Genomic DNA, 16,541 nt, shown 5'->3' with positions numbered 1-16,541 from the left:
CCATCTTGGTGAAGGTGTTAGCTGTGAGCACAAACAGCCCGTAACAGAGGTAATCAGGGGTAGGCGCTGCCATTTTTGATCTTGCCGAACTAACAAGCAACTTTCCTTAAACATGTGCCATTGGCAATACAGTGACAGCATTACCAGAAACACAAATGGACTCACTACAAAAATACAGTGGCGACAAGCGCAGGTCAGAGGCTAGGAATACTGTGGTGAGTATCTCACCTCCTGACTCTCCAAAGCCTATCCACCATCTACAAGGCAAAAGTCAGGTGTGTGATGGAATACTCCCCACTTGCTTGGATGGGTGCAGCCCCAAAAACACTCAAGAAGCTGGGCACCATGTAGGACAAAGCAGCCCACTTGAGTAGCACACATCCACAAACGTCCATTCCCACTACTGACAGTCAGTAGGAGCAGTGTGTACTATCCACAAGATTCCCTGCAGAAATTCACCAAAGTTCCCTATACAGCATCTTCCAAACCCACGACCACTTCCATCTGGATGGACAAGGGCAGCAGATATATGGGAACACCACCACCAACAAGTTTCCCTCCAAGCCACTCACCATCCTGACGTGGAAATACATTGTCGTTCTTTCACTGTTGCTAGGTCAAAAATCCTGGAATTCCCTCCTTAATGGCATTGTGAGTGAACCCACAACACATGGACTGCAGTGGTTCAAGAAGGCAGCTCACCAACACCTTCTCAACAGCAGCAAGAGATGAGCAATAAATGTTGGCCCAGCCAGCAACACCCACAGCTCACAAATGAATAAATAAAACTTCCCAGTTTACAGTTCACTGATGCATAAGAGAGGTGACATGATTGATGGGCTTTATGTCAAGAGAAGTCTTCGCTGTATTCTCTCTGAGAGGAGAGAAGGAGGGGCACGCACCTGATTTTTCCAGGAGGCGAGGTCTCTTAATGATGGAGGGAACCGTTACATTTAAACAGTGAGATGTATCACAGAGATTACCGAGTGCTGAATATCAGGTATGCAGCCATGTTCACTACACCTGTTTATGAATGCCTGCTGTCCCAGTCATCAGTGTAAGGATCTCTCAGCATTTGTGAAACTATGTCAAGTCAGGGGGTGGAAATTGTGCGACAACAGATAATTGTTCTAGACTTCGCTCCTTATTATATTGCGCAATCTAACTACACATGGCCAGTACCACTATGATAAAACTGTCATATGTATATAAATGTAACATTATATATGTATGTATAAATTTGTATGACAAATTCTGTTTATTAACCAACTTTGCATCTTCATTGAGTGGGCTTTGTTTCATAATAAATAAATAATTTTGCCTTCATTAAAGAAACCTGGATTGTCTTTCATTCTCAATCTATGGATAATGATGGGATAGCATAGGAGGATGGGCTTAGATTAGTTCACAGGTCGGCTCAACATCGAGGGCCGAAGGGCCTGTTCTGCGCTGTATTGTTCTATGTTCTATGTTCTATTGTAGAAAAGTCATATGATTAGCCATATCAGGACTTGGGTAAAATATTTTTATTTTATGCAGTAATGGGACGACAGTAACAATGTACACCTCCCATCTCAGTTATAATATTTGGCAACACCTGCAGAAGTATTTAAGAGATAGCAGGAACTGCAGATGCTGGAGAATCTGAGATAACAAGGTATAGAGCTGGGTGAGCACAGCAGGCCAGAGGAGCAGGAACGCTGACATTTCGTGACTAGACGCTTCTTCAGGAATGGGGTACGGGAAGGGGATTCTGAAATAAATAGGGAGAGAGGGGGAGGTGGATAGAAGGTGGATAGAAGAGAAGATATGTGGAGAGGTGACAGACAAGTTGAAGGTGCGGGGATAGAGCCAGTAAAGGTGAGTGCAGGTGGGGAGTTAGGGAGGGGATAGGTCAGCCCAGGGAGGACTGATAGATCAAGGGTGTGGGATGAGATTAGTAGGTAGGAAATGGGGGTGGGGCTTGAGTTGCGAGGAGGGGATAGGTGAGAGGAAGAACAGGTTAAGGAGGCGAGGACGAGCTGGGCTGGTTTTGGGATACAGTAGGGGGAGGGGAGATTTTGAAGCCTGTGAAGTTTACATTGATACCATTGGGCTGCAGGGTTCCCAAGCGGAATATGAGTAGCTGTTCCTGCAACCTTCAGGTGGCATCATTGTGGCACTGCAGGAGGCCCATGATGGACATGTCGTCTGAGGAATGGGAGAGGGAGTTGAAATGGTTCGTGACTGGCAGGCGCAGTTCTTTAGTGCGAACCAAACGTGGGTGTTCCACAAAGCGGTCCCCAAGCCTCCGCTTGGTTCCCCCGGTGTAGAGGAGGCCACAACGGGAACAGCAGATACAGTATACCACATTGGCAGATGTGCAGGTGAACATCCGCTTGATGTGGAAAGTCATCTTGGGGTCTGTGATGGGGTTGAGGGAGGAGGTGTACGGGCAGATATAACACTTGCTGCAGTTACAGGGAAAAGTGCTGGGTGTGGTGGGGTTGGAGGGGAGTGTGGAGCGGATGAGGGAGTCACGGAGGGAGTGGTTGCCTCCAGAAAGAGGATAAGGGTGGGGGGGAAAAATGTCTTTGGTGGTAGGGTCAGATTGTAGATGGCAGAGGTGTCAGAGGATGATACGTTGAATCCGGAAGTTGGTGGGGTGGTACATGAGGATGAGGGGGATTCTATTTTATTTGTTATTGCGGGGAGGGAGTGTGACAGATGAGTTGTGGGAAATGTGAGAGATACAGTTGAAGGCATTCTCAAGCAGTGAAATGGGGATGTTGCAGTCCTTGAAAAATTAGGACTTCTGAGATGTTCAGGAGTGGAATGCCTCATCCTGGGAGCAGATGCGGCAAAGGCGAAGGAATTGGGAATAGGGCACAGCATTTTTGCAAGAAGGTGGGGGGGAGGAGGTATATTCTATGTAGCTGTGGAAGTCGATGGGCTTGAAATGGATATCAGGTTTTAGGTGGTTGCCAGAGATGGAAACAGAGAGATCCAGGAAGGAGAGAGAGTTATCAGAGATGGTCTAGGTGAACTTAAGTTTGGAGTGGAAGGTGTTGGTGAAGTGGATGAACTGTTCAAGCTCCTCGTGGGAGTACAAGGCAGTGCCGACACACTCATCGATGAAATGGATGAAGAGGTGGGGTTTAGGGCCAGTGTAGGTATGTATTTAAGGATTTTTTTTACCACATTAAGGATGTAACCTAAATATAACTTATTGTTAATGACTAAATGTAATTAAAAGTTTTGACCATTTAATTTCTTTCAACATTGAAGTTTACTTCCTTTAATCTTCTTATAGTTGTAAGGCACTTTGGGAGCAGTCAGGTTACTTTTTAGATTTCACATATGGGCATTCAAATTATTAATAATAGAAAAATTCCAGAAAACGTCAGAGAAATATTTTGTCAGAAGTCATCATTTATCGGACAATGTGAAGGTCACATCAATGTTGACAATATCCTTCATCTTTATTTCAAATATTACATTAGTGGTAAATATCAACAATATTGATTTTTAACATCCATCAACTGTTTGTTGCACCTGAAACTGCAATGCTTTTCAAAACAGAAGAAACATGGGCCTAAAATGGCTGTCACAGTCAGCCATTTACATATTGAGGCAAAAGCTTTGTGAGACCCACGTGGAATGAATTAACCTATCATCACTGTGATTATCATTCTATCTAAAGCAGTGACTCCAGGCGACTGAGTTAATGTCAAAAAATTCACATGTGCTGTTTAATCCGTACTTGTATGATCATTTCACGTATTGAGAGATTGAAGACTTACTAGTCTGTTATCTACCTTGGAAAGGCAATGGAGCCAGACTCCAGAATGCCTACTGAACTATATTTCAACAGTTGCTTTTGGGCTACAACGCAGAGAGAATATGGATTCATAAGAGCAGAACCTGCAAGGCCTTCTCTCACTGTCTTTTTCCCTGTTTTCATCAACTTGAAAATTCAGACCTAGTGACAAAGCAACTTGGCAAAAACAATTCACTCAAAGCTGAAGATATCTACAGATTCTGCTGTTGCTTTAGATATAAGACATCAGTTAATACACTGTGGCCTCATGTTTAAAATCTAATGACTCAAAGACCCCTAGGAATCTTAAACTGCATAATTCGTCTGGTCTTTACTACTTTTATAAAATGTATTACCGATATTTGCGTGTGTGCTTGATATCACATTGTTATTATTTCTTCTCTTTAGGATTTGTAGGTAACAACACAATATAAAATGTGTCTGAGCAAATTGTCATTTGTAGTACAACTGAGGAGAAGCAATTGAGTCCTCTCTTTTTTTATTCCATCCAATTTCCCATGGTCTTACGGTAAATTTTTAAAAAATTGTGACCGAACAAAATGGGGTTAAAAAGAAAGGATTCTATTTCCCAATCCTCTGTTGCAACACAAATAACAAACTGCTCAGAGTTATTCTATGTTGTACAGTGCTGCAGCATTTTGGTTTCAGGGAAAGAATCCAGCAGACATTTCCATAAAACTGGTTTTAGTAGCTGGATACGTCAGCAGTGAAGAGGACTGTAAAACGGAGCAATTTGCACTTTTGTCTGCTAACGATGGTCACAGGTTTGTAAGCTTAATAAAAGCGTAATGTTCGGTCTACCATTAATTACTTAGTTCAAGTAAACATATTCCCACAATTCAGTGTCCAAAGCAACCACCCACTGCTGACATCCTGGGGGATACCATTGGCCAGAAACTGAACTGATCCAGCCTGAGGTGACAAGAGCAGGTCAATGGCTAGGAATTTTGTGGAGAATAGCACACTTCCTGTTGCTCCAGTGTCTGCCCACCATCCACCAAGGCACAAGTCAGGAGTGTGTCCCACCTTCCTGGATGTGTGCAGTTCCAATAATACTCAAGAAGCTGAACAAATTTCAAGAGAAAGCAGCCCCTTGGCACACCATTCACCACCTTCATCATTCAATCCCTTCGCCACCATTTCAGAGTGGCAGCAGGAGTTCGCCAAGGCTCATAGAAACTTGCAAACTAGGAGCAAGAGTAGGCCATTTGGCCCTTCAAACCAGCACCACTATTCCCTATGACCATGGTGGATCTTCTGTCTCAACGATATATTGCTGTTTTCTCCCCATACCCTTTGGTGCCTTCAAAACCTAAAAGATTATCCATCTCATTCTTGATTGTATTCAATGATTTCAACTCCACAACCTGCTGTGGTGGAGAATTCCTCAGGTTCATTATCCTTTGAGTAAAGAAACATTCCCTCATCTCAGTCCTAAAAAGTCCCCCCCATTACCTTGAGACTGCGTCCCTTGGTTCTAGATTCGTCAACCAGGGGAAGCGTTCTCCCTGAATCTAGCCTATCCAGATCAATTTAGATTTTCTTTGTTTCAAAACAAAGGTTCCAACACCTTCCAAACGCACAACATCGACCACCAGAAAGAGGAAGGCAGCAGTTGGATGGGAACACCACCACCCACAGATTCTCCTTGAAGTCATGTACCATCCTGAATGCCATTCCATCACTTGGAATCTTAGAACTTCTGTCATAACAGCATTGTGGGCCCAACTCAAGGGCGACAGGGTTCAAGACATCTACTGTAACATCTCCAGGCCAATCAAGGTTGAGGAATGAATCCTGGCCTCACCTACATTGTCCATTTAAAAGACTTTACTATTCCCTTTCAGCACAATAGCAAGATTATAACAAGGTCTCCATATCATAAATGCATCACTGAAATCTTTCTGTAAATGCTTAATATAAATTAAAGTTCCTTATTGTCTTTCGTTACAATGACCTTTCAGCAGTTAAACACAAAGGAACTAGTTTCCTTAATTTTATATAACCTTTATTGCTTACTGCTTACACTGTATTGTCCCTGAGTAAGTTTACTCCAATTTGTCGTCTGATGTTGTATAAATGATTACACAATCCAAGAGATTGAAAAGAATTGAGCAGGCTAGATTTGCCTCCTAGAGTTTACTACTGAAGGCGCAAAGTGGGAAATGTCTACGCATTTTCCTTATTTCCCAATCAATGGCCACTGGAAGCAAGGTTTAATATTTTAATAAGATCCACAGAGATGTTTATCATTTATTTGTTTGATTTGTTTAATAATCTTTATAAGTAAACACAATTGCCAAATATTTCAAGCTTAGTATTCAAAATATCTATGCAATTTTCAACATGCATGTAGCGTCCTAAACTGTCTGTGCAAGTTGTATCTTCAAAGTATTTTGAGGTGTATTCCGAGCTGTAAACTTAACAAAACTGCATTTACTATAAAATTTACTGTGCACTTAACATCCCTAAAAAAATGGTTGCAACTCCCAATTTGGCTCTGGTTAAAAAACAGAGTTTCTGACATCTGCGCGGTGATAGTGCCTTAAAAAGCAACACTGAGTTTATTTGAGACTGTATGTTTAGTGGAATAGTAACTTTGAACTAATTGCTTTATTACCCCATCATAAAATTTTACAACCTTCCATTAAATTATTTGGTGATCTAAGAAGTTTAGAAACATTGCCTCAACCATCTAATTACACTACAGAAAACACAACTACCTAATATGCATATCATGGCCAGAACCTTTTAGTCACACACAATATTTTATAGCCCAGATGAGATTCTGCATCAATGATTGCATCTAGGCTGATATATAACAGAAGAGCTTGGAAGAGTATTTCCAGGCAGAGTTTGGGAACCTCATATAGAGAATATGGAAAAATAATTTCACATCCAACCGGGAAGCATTTTCCCCAGTTATTAAATTCTGCTGAAACTTAGTTTAATAAGTGCCAGTAGAGTTTATACAATGCTTTAACTATATTGCTTCTATTTTAGATATTTTGAGGAGTTAAAAGATTATTTTTAAAACCTGTTTTGTTCCATTATTCATAAGACCTCAAAATCATAAGATAGGGGAGCAGAATTAGGTTATTCAGCCCGTCCTGTCTGCTACATCATTTTTGTGCCTTGTAGATGGTGGACAGGCTTTGAGGAGACATGAGGTGAGTTAGTCATTGCAGTATTTCTAGTGTCTGACCTGGTCTTGTAGCCGTTGTGTTTACGTGGTGAGTCCAGTTGTATTTCTGGTCAATGTTGATAGGGGGTTTCCAGCAATGGTAACACTATAGAATGCCAAGGGGTGGTAGTTAGATTGATTATTGGTGATGGTCATAGCCTGACATTTGTGTGGCATGAATGTTACTTGCCACTTGTCAACCCAAGCCTGGATACTGTCGAGATCTTGTTGCGTTCGAGCACAGATTGCTCCAGTATCTGAGGAGTCACGGATGCTGCTGAACATAGTTCCATCATTGGCGAGCATCCTCATTTCTGACCTCATGATGGAAGGAAGGTCATTGATGAAGCAGCTGAAGATGGTTGGGCCGAGGACACTACCCTGAGGAACCCCTGCAGAGATGTCCTGGAGCTGAGATGATTGACTTCCCAGTAACCACAACCATCTTCCTATGTATCAGGTATGATTCCAACCATGGGAGATTTTACATGGGATACTGATTGATTCCAGTTTTACTTGGGCTCCTTTGTGCCACACTCGGTTAAATGTTGCCTTAATGTCAAGGACTGTCACTCTCATCTCACCTCTAGAAGTCAGCTCTTTTGTCCATGTTTGAATGAAGGCTGTGATGAGGTCAAGACCTCAATGGCCCTGGCGGATCCAAACTGGGTTACTGCTGAGCAGGTGCTGTTTGATAGCTCTGTTGATGACACCTTCCATCACTTTACGGGGTGATCGAGAGTAGCCTGATGGGGTTGTAATTGGCCGGGTTGGATTTGTCCTGCTTTTTGTGTACAGGGCATAATTGGGCAATTATCCGCATTGTCAGGCAGATGCCAGTGCTGCAACAGCTTGTCTAGGGGAGCTGCAAGTTCTAGAGCACAAGTGTTCAGTACTATTGCTGGAATGTTGTCAGGGCTTGTAGCTTTTACAATATATAGGGTCTCCAACTGTTTCTTGACATCATGTGGAAGGAATTGAACTGACTGAAGACTGGTATCTGTAATACTGGGGACCACTGGAGGAGGCCAAGATCGATTATCCACTCAGCACTTATGGTTGAAAATTGTTGTGAATGCTTTAGCTTTATCTTTTGCACTAATGTCCTGGTCTCTTCCACCATTGAGGATGGGGATATTCATGGACTCTCCTCCCTCAGTGAGTTGTTTAATTGTCCACCGCCATTCATGACTGGATGTGGCAGGGCTGCAGAGCTCAGATCTGATCCGTTGGTTGTGGGATCGCTTAGCTCTGTCTATCACTTGCTGCTTATGCTGTTTGGCGTGCACATTGTCCTGTTTGGTGGCTTCAAACCATCTAGAAAGGCATGGATGTTAGGAAATGATTGGCCCCATCCCCCATGTCTTCCTCCAACACATTGATGAGAGTCTCGGTGCCACCTTGTGCACCCACGAGGAACTCGAACGGTTCATCCGTTTCACTAACACCATCTACCCCAACCTTAAGTTCACCTGGACCATCTCTGATACCTCTCTCTCCTTCCTGGACCTCTCTGTTTCCATCTCTGGCAACCACCTAGAATCCGATATCCATTGCAAGCCTATCGACTCCCACAGCTACCTAGAATACACCTCCTCCCACCTGCCTTCCTGCAAAAATGCTATCTCCTATTCCCAAACCCTTCGCCTCTGCCGCATCTGCTCCCAAGATGAGGCATTCCACTCCTGGACATCCCAGATGTCCTCGTTTTTCAAGAACTGCAACTTCCCTTCCACAGTGGGTGAAAACGCCCTCAACCTCGTCCTCACGTACCACTCCACCAACCTTCGGATCCAACGCATCATCCACTGGCACTTCTGCCATCTGCAATCACATCCCACCACCAAAGACATTTTTCCCTCCCCACCCTTATCTGCTTTCTGGAGGGACCTCTCACTCCATGAATCCCTTTTCCGCTCCACACTCCCACCAGCCCCACCACCCACAACACTTTTCCCTGCAGCTGCAGGAAGTGCCACGCCTGCCCCTACACCTCCCCTCTCAGCCCCATCCCAGGCCCCAAGAGGACTTTCCACATCAAGCAGCTGTTCACCTGCACATCTGCTAATGTGGTATACTGTATCCGCTGTTCCCGATGTAGAGGAGGCCACATCGGGAGAACCAAGCAGAGGCTTGTAGAATGCTTTGTGGAACACCTATGCTCAATTCACCTCATATTTTGCTTGGGCATTCTGCTGCCCAATATATTCAATGTGGACTTCACAAGCTTCAAAATCTCCCCACCCCCTACCGCGTCCCACAACCAGCCCAGCTTCTCCCTGCCTCCCTAAGCTATCCTTCCTCCCATCTATCCCCTTCTTCCACCTCAAGACCCATCCCCATCTCCTACCTACCAGCTTCATCCCACCCCCTTGACCTATCCATCCTCCCTGGACTGACCTATCTCCACCCTAACTCCCCACCTGCATTCACCTTTACTGGCTCCATCCCTGCCCCTTTGACCTGTCTGTCTCCTCTCCACCTATCTTCTCCTCTATCCATCTTCTATCCGCCTCCCCCTCTCTCACTATTTATTTCAGAATCCCCTTCCCTTCCCCCATTTCTGAAGAAGGGTCCGGGCCCAAAACGTCAGCTTTCCTGCTCCTCTGATGCAGCTTGGGTCTGCTGTGTTCATCCAGCTCTACACCTTGTTATCTCAGATTCTCCAGCATCGGCAATTCACACTATCTTGGGAAATAAATAATGATGTTTTGAGGAGAGTCCACATTACAGATGAGGAAGTGTTGGAAGTCTGAAAGTTTAAGACTGATAAATCCCCAGTACCTGATTAAGCATATCCCAGGACTTTGTGGGAGGCTAGGGAGAAAATGGCATGGTCCTTATCAGGGAAAATTTGAATCATCAACAGCCATGGGTGAAGTACCCAAGATTGGAGGGCAGTTAATGTTGCACCACTGTTTAAGAAGAACTGCAGGGGAAAACATGGGAAATACAGAACAGTGAGCCTAATGTCAGTGGTGGGTAAGGTGTTAAAGGGGATTCTGACAGATAGGATTTACAGGCATTTGAAGAGGTGAGGACTCATTTGGGATAGTCAGTGTGGCTATGATCATATCTCTCAAATTTGATTGCATTTTTTGTAGTAATGACTAAGAATACAGATGAGAGCAGTGTGGTAGATGTTGTCTACATGTACTTTAGCAAGGTCTTTGATGAGGAACTACATGGTAGGTTGTTGAGTGAGGTTAAATGTCATGGGAACAGGGAGAACAAGACAACTGCATACAAAATTGGCTTGACAGTAGAAGACAGAGGGTGATAGTAGAGGGTATGTCCAACCATGTACCACAGGGATCGGTGTTGGGTCCACTGTTATTTGTCATTCATATAAATGATTTGGATGAGAATGTAGGGGGAAATGGCGAGTAAGTTTGCAGATCACTGGTGGTATAGCAGACAGTGAAGAAGGTTATCTGCAAATGCAGCGAGATCTTGATCAACTGGGCCAGTGGGCTGAGGAATAGCAGATAGAGTTTAATTTAGATAAATGCAAGTTGTTGCGTTTTAGTGGGTCACATCAGGGGAGGGATTATGCATCAACAATAGAACCCTATTAGAATAGAATGGGAAGAGAATGGAATAAAGAGATTTAGGGGTACAAGTTCATAGTTCTTTGAAAGCACAGTTACCACTTGCATGGTCTTCGATCTCACTGCCCTTGATCTCTCTGCCCATAAATTCTGTATTCGGTTTGCTTCTCTCTCACTTCACCTGACAAAGGGGGAATGGTCCAAAATTTTATGATTTCAAATAAACCTGTTCAACTATGATCTGGTGTCATGTGACTTCTAACTTCTGCTTTCGAAAGGCTGATATTAATCTGGAAAGAGTGCAGAAAAGATTTACTAGGATATTGCCTGGACTGGAAGGCTTGAGTTAGAAGGAAAGGTTGCATAGGCTTGGAAGGTTCCCCCCTGGAGTGAGGTTTATAAAATCATGACAGGTATAGGTGAGGTACATATTGACAGCTTTGCTCCATAGTAGGGGCATCTAAAATTAGAAGACATAGGTTTAAGGTGAATGTGGAGAGATACAAAAGGGTCTGGGAGCATTCTTTCACTCAGAGGGTGGTGAGTCTCTGGAACAGACTACCAGAGGTAATAGTGGAAGCGAGTTCAATTTTGTCATGTAAGAAACATTTAGGTGGGTTCATGGACAGGATAGGAATGGAGGGATATGAACCAAATGCAGGCAAATGAGGGTAGTATAGTTGTGAAAATTGGGCAGCTCGGGCATGTTGGGTTGAAGCGTCTATTTCCATGAGGAGGGGTCATGCTGGGCCATTAGGTTACAGATTCTGCTAGAATACAATTTTGCTGCTGTCGATGACCCACAGCGTTTCATGGATACCTCATGGATTCAATCATGGCTGATACATTTCTCAATCCCATTCTCTTGCCTTCTCCCCATAATCCTCAATACCTTAACTAATCAAGAACCTATGTATCTCAGTCTTAAATACACTCAGTGACTTGGCCTCCACAGCTCTCTTCAGTAACATGTTTCACAGATTCACCACCTGCTAGCTGAAGAAATTCCTCCTGATCTCAGTTCTAAATGATCGTCTCTTCACTCTGAGGCTGTGCCCTCAGCTCCTATTCTCTTCTACTAATGAATTTCGAGAGGGTTAGATTACAAGGACAATACTATTGAGGCTGTATCAGGCTCTGGTCAGATTGCATTTGGAATGTTGTGAGCAGTTTTGGGCCTCATACCTAAGGAAGGATGCGCTGGTATTAGAGGGTGTCAGGAGGTTTGTAGGAATGATCCAAGAGATTGTCTAAGCAGGAGTTGTTGATGACTCTGGGTCTGTACTTGATGGCGCATTAAAGGATAAGGGGATATCTGATTGAAACTTACAGAATACTGAAAGGTGTGGATACAGTGAATGTGGAGAAGATATTTCCATTATCAGGGGAAGACTAGAAACGAGGGCAGAGCCTCAGGGTGAAGGGATGACCCTTTTGAACTGAGATCAAGAAGAATTATTTCAGCCAGAAGCAGTGAATCTGTGAGACTCATTGCCACAGAGGATTGTGAAGGCCAGGTCATTGAGTGCCTTTAACACAGAGAGAGATAGGTTCTTGATTGGAAAGGGGATCAAGCCTTAGAGGGAGAAGGCAGGAAAATGTGGTTGAGAAACATAACAGCTATGATCAAATGGTGGAGCAGACTCAATGGACTGAATCGTCTGATTCTGCTCCTACATCTTGTGGCCTTATGGTCATGATAGCTCATTGAGTAACAGCTTATCTCTGTGTCTCTGTCTTGGCAGCCTCCCTTTGAGACACAAATTGTTGCTTTGTCATGAGTATCAACTGCAGTGGTGAATCTACTCTCTGGAGCACTGCATTTTGGGGCTAATCTTGCAATTTCATCCTTGTCCATGCCACCCTTTCCAGTACTGGCCCTGTGAAACTCACCAGTATCACTGGCCCTCAACTGTTTAGGTTTAAACAGTGGCATTGCCATCCATAAGTGAATTGCAGATGACTGCACTAATTCCAGAGCCTTCGTGGAAACCTAGCTGAGCAATGACAACAGGTTTTCCCCTAACTAAAGCCACCTGACTACACCCTTGAACAATTATCCTGTTGTATCTTGGCTGAACCCTCTATTCCCATGGCATTGTCTTCTCCCTTGAGTACCTGGCTTTGATCTAAAATCATAGCTCTCGACACAACTATTGTGCCAGTTTTCTTAATTAGCTACCTTCCCTGATTTCTTCCTTCGCCTTTTGCGCGGTGTAACTTCTGAAGTTGGTTTTAGCTTCCATCTCAATTCATCATACACTCTTTCTTCCAAGTCCACCTGTTGTCCCTTAAGCCTGTCCTCAGAGTAAACTCCTTAACTCATGTTCATGGCAAGTTGCTTGAGCATTTAACTGGGCAACCTCTTCTTAATTTCATAGCATCAATCAGAAACTGCATCATCGTCGATTGTATATGCAGTGTTTGCAATGATATCGCCCAAATGGATCTCATAGAATATGAGTTTCCTGATTGGGGCTGTTAATCTGGTCCAATCAGGGAGCCCTGGCTGACAGGTTTAAACAGGACTATCAAAAGTTCTATTCACTCTGAGAGCTGGCTCTGAAAAAATTTGGACTAGTGTCAACACCTATGCAAGTGTAAAGTATGGTGAGTTGGTGATGGAATACCAGCCTCTGTGCAGTTATTTCAGTTTCCTCTTCAACTGCAATCTGCTGGCCCCTTCAAACTCTACTTCTTTCCCCATCCAGCCCTGAAAGAAAGTTCTCTCACAATTCCCTTATAACTGCATACTCAAAACCCTAACTGTCCAACTAATAATCTTCCATTTATCTCAACATTTCTGCAGTTACATATCTGTGCAAATAGGCCTTTATCCGCAATTTAATGACTTAGGCCCCATTAAAAACATTACAATCTCTCACCTCGACTGATCCCTTCCAACCCAGTGCAACCTTCATCTTCACAGCCTTAAGTCAAAAGGTGTAGACTTGAATCGATGTACCAGAAAATTGTTTTCACCATTCACTGCCACATCTCACTGGATCACATAAAGCAATACAGGTCCCACTCTTATTTCTGCAAACATGTCATCATTCAAAGATCACCATACTTAGGACTGTTCCTCATGCATTACAGAAATGTTATTTTCAATATAAGAATTCACTATTAAATGTTAAACACAAACGATACTAATGGTTACAATGATAGATGCTGCTAATTTAGTTTTGTGTGTATAACTGAAAATGTGCAATTAAACTTTACGAATGGACCTCAGCAGAGGGTCACTGCAGATGAAGATAGCATGTTTACTGGAGAGGTGACCTTGAAAGCGGTCTCAATAATGGGCACTTGCTGGTAAAGAAAATTGCAAAACACAGTTGCTGTATAAGTTATGGTGCAGATGTCAGTTAAGCAAATTTGGAAAAACAAAGCACATTCAAGGGACTAATATGTTGTTTTTATTGCTGCAGCTAATAAGATCAAAGCAATTTATTTGGGTTTTTGTCAGTTGAATTTGCCGACCCTTATGTAATATTTACCTTATTAATTGTAATTACATCAATTAATGAAGCGATCTCTGAGCAATCACAAAATAAACTGAAATGAAATAAAATCAGATGCACAACTTCTAGAAAATGTTTTCTACTATCTTGTGTTAATGTGTGTAATGTTCCTTAAAATGATAAAAAGAAATCAGCTGACTTACTGATCCACTCAGCAGCAACTATCTGGGCTTTATATGCTATATGTTCAATTGCGAGCACTTACTGTAGTCTCACTGTCCTGCAACAGTGCCTGATGACAGCCGATAGCGTTTTCATGCGTAGTGCGATATTCGTCATCACTTCAGCATCAACAAATACTTCAGATTAATGCACATAATCTCAGTCTGCGTGGTAGTTTAGTTTGTAGAATGCTGTTCAGTGCTCCATCAGAATGATTGTCATCTGGTTCTATGGCCTCACCACCACAGAGACGTCTTGCTGTGGCAATGCCACTATGTAGGCGACAGTGTCAGCAGCAGTTGAGTGACATTCAGCAATTTGTTACTTGCTGTCCTAAATTGTAGTTAATCTTTCATCCTAAACTGTACACATGTGTGACTTTAAGTAGGCTATCACAACAAGTACCCAGTAATATTACAGCACATGGAGAGTGACAGAAGGAAAATTGCTTGTCAGGAGGCCTGTATTTCAATTCAAAGCATATTCCTTCCACGCTGCTAACATCTTCCAATGAAACCCCTTCTGAACAGCTGCTTTCAGCGCTAACTATTTTAGATTTAAATGTCAATAAAGCTCCAAGCCCTTTCAGATTTTTGGCAGGGTATTGCGCAGACTGCCCTTCTTCCTCTATGTTTGCTGGCAGGTTGAGTTCTATTTACCTAATCCTAAGAGCATGCCCCATAATAATTATCATCTCAAGAGACTGTTTACAGTCATAAAAAATGCTGATTGGGACAATAGGTTGCTAAATTTCAGTTTCGGATTACTGTGACAGGTGACTGCAGTTGTAAATACAAACCCTCCGGGGGAATTCAAGCCGTTTGCAGCCGACCAACAGCTGTGAAAATGTTGTCTTGTGAAGCACATAAAAAGACAGAATATCAAAAAATGCCGAGGTATTCAACTTCCAGTTGAAACAAAAGAAGTGATGTTTTCCATTCTTGTGTTAACAGGAAAACATGCAGCAAACTAACAACCTGCCTGCTGGTGCTTGAAAGTGTTCAACCTTGTTGGTAAAAAGGGGGAGGTGTTTCTTCCAGTTGAAATCAAAGCAGTAATTATCACATCCAAGAACTGAAACTGTTGGAGGTAAAAGGAGAACAGTCAGCATCTGGAGAAGGAGAAAACAATTAAACACCTCATAACTGGGATGGACAGCAAGCAATGGAGGAGGGGATAGCCTGGTTGTATTATCATTAGGCCTATTTATCCACAAGATCAGCTAATGCTCTGAGGACCTGTACTTGAATCTTGTCACAGCCACTGATTATTATTTTAATATAGAAGTCTGGAACTAATAATCTTGCTTGTGATGATCTAGTGGTGTTTTCACTAAATTACTAATTCAGGGACTCAGCTAATGCCTTGGAGGACCCAGGTCCAAATCCTGTCAATCTTCTGATAACCATAAAGCCATGGTCCATTGCTGGAGAAAGCCCATCTGGTTCACGAATGTTCTTCTGCGAAAGAAATCTGCCATCCTCACCTGGTCTGGCCTACATGTGACTCCAGCCCCAAGCAATGTTGTTGACTCTCAATTGCTCTCTGAAATGACCTAGCAATTTGTAGGGCAAAGAGGGACAGGCAATAAAATGCTGGCCAGGCAGCAAGCCTATGTCCCATGAATGAATAGAAGTCGAAATCTTGCTTTTTTAACAACACTCTAGAAACCATATTAATGGCATTGATAACTTCTGGCTAGAAAGACGAGTTGGCACATAGTTAGTAATCTATTTTATGTTCTGTCAACATTGCACAAGGCATCTGGATCGGTGCTTTGGCGGTCTGGTGTTGGTGGATGCTGAAGGCCTGGACTGGGACTTTGGCGATCTGAGATCCCAGGAATGAGGCTAACGCAGTGATGGAGATTCTCCCAGCATCTGCAGTGATAATGAGAGCAGGGGAGATCGAGCCACTGTGAGGAAAGCATGCCAAAGTGTAGGAGATTGAGCTTTTGTAGCAAGTGCTGCCCAGCAAAGACTAACCACTTTAGAAAGACTGCGATGGTTGAACTTTTAACATTATTTCTTTATTTTTCAATTTAGTACTAAGAATGACTGTAATTTTAACTTTAGATATTGTTCCTTATTTCTTTCTACCTTGTTCTTAAGTTTTGTACACTTGTACCTGAGATGACATCAAATGAGGCAACATTGTAAACATTTCACTCCACTCCTGTACTTGAATACACGTGGCAATAAAGTCTAAATCTAAATCATTGGATCCAATATTTTTCTTTAATGATGGATAGAAGTATAAGTCAATAAGGAAAACAAAAAAAAATGCCAGAAACTCAA

The 16,541-nt window shown here is 42.9% G+C and overlaps 1 protein-coding gene across 1 annotated transcript in view; it reads right to left on the bottom strand.

Annotated features, from left to right (window-relative positions):
* The window catches only part of LOC125452090 (cytochrome P450 7B1), a 277,642-nt gene extending 263,245 nt beyond the window's left edge, over positions 1–14,397 (bottom strand). Inside the window, exon 1 of the mRNA XM_048530069.2 lies at positions 14,288–14,397. Coding sequence (XP_048386026.2) covers positions 14,288–14,361 — 74 coding nt within the window. The 5' untranslated portion in view covers positions 14,362–14,397. The remainder of the gene's footprint in view (positions 1–14,287) is intronic.
* Between the last annotated feature and the right edge of the window lie 2,144 nt (positions 14,398–16,541).

Source organism: Stegostoma tigrinum, chromosome 5, assembly GCF_030684315.1.
Source record: "Stegostoma tigrinum isolate sSteTig4 chromosome 5, sSteTig4.hap1, whole genome shotgun sequence".
Taxonomy (NCBI): domain Eukaryota; kingdom Metazoa; phylum Chordata; class Chondrichthyes; order Orectolobiformes; family Stegostomatidae; genus Stegostoma; species Stegostoma tigrinum.
The sequence above is the reverse complement of the archived record's forward strand: the minus strand, read 5'-3'. Positions and strand labels throughout refer to the sequence as shown.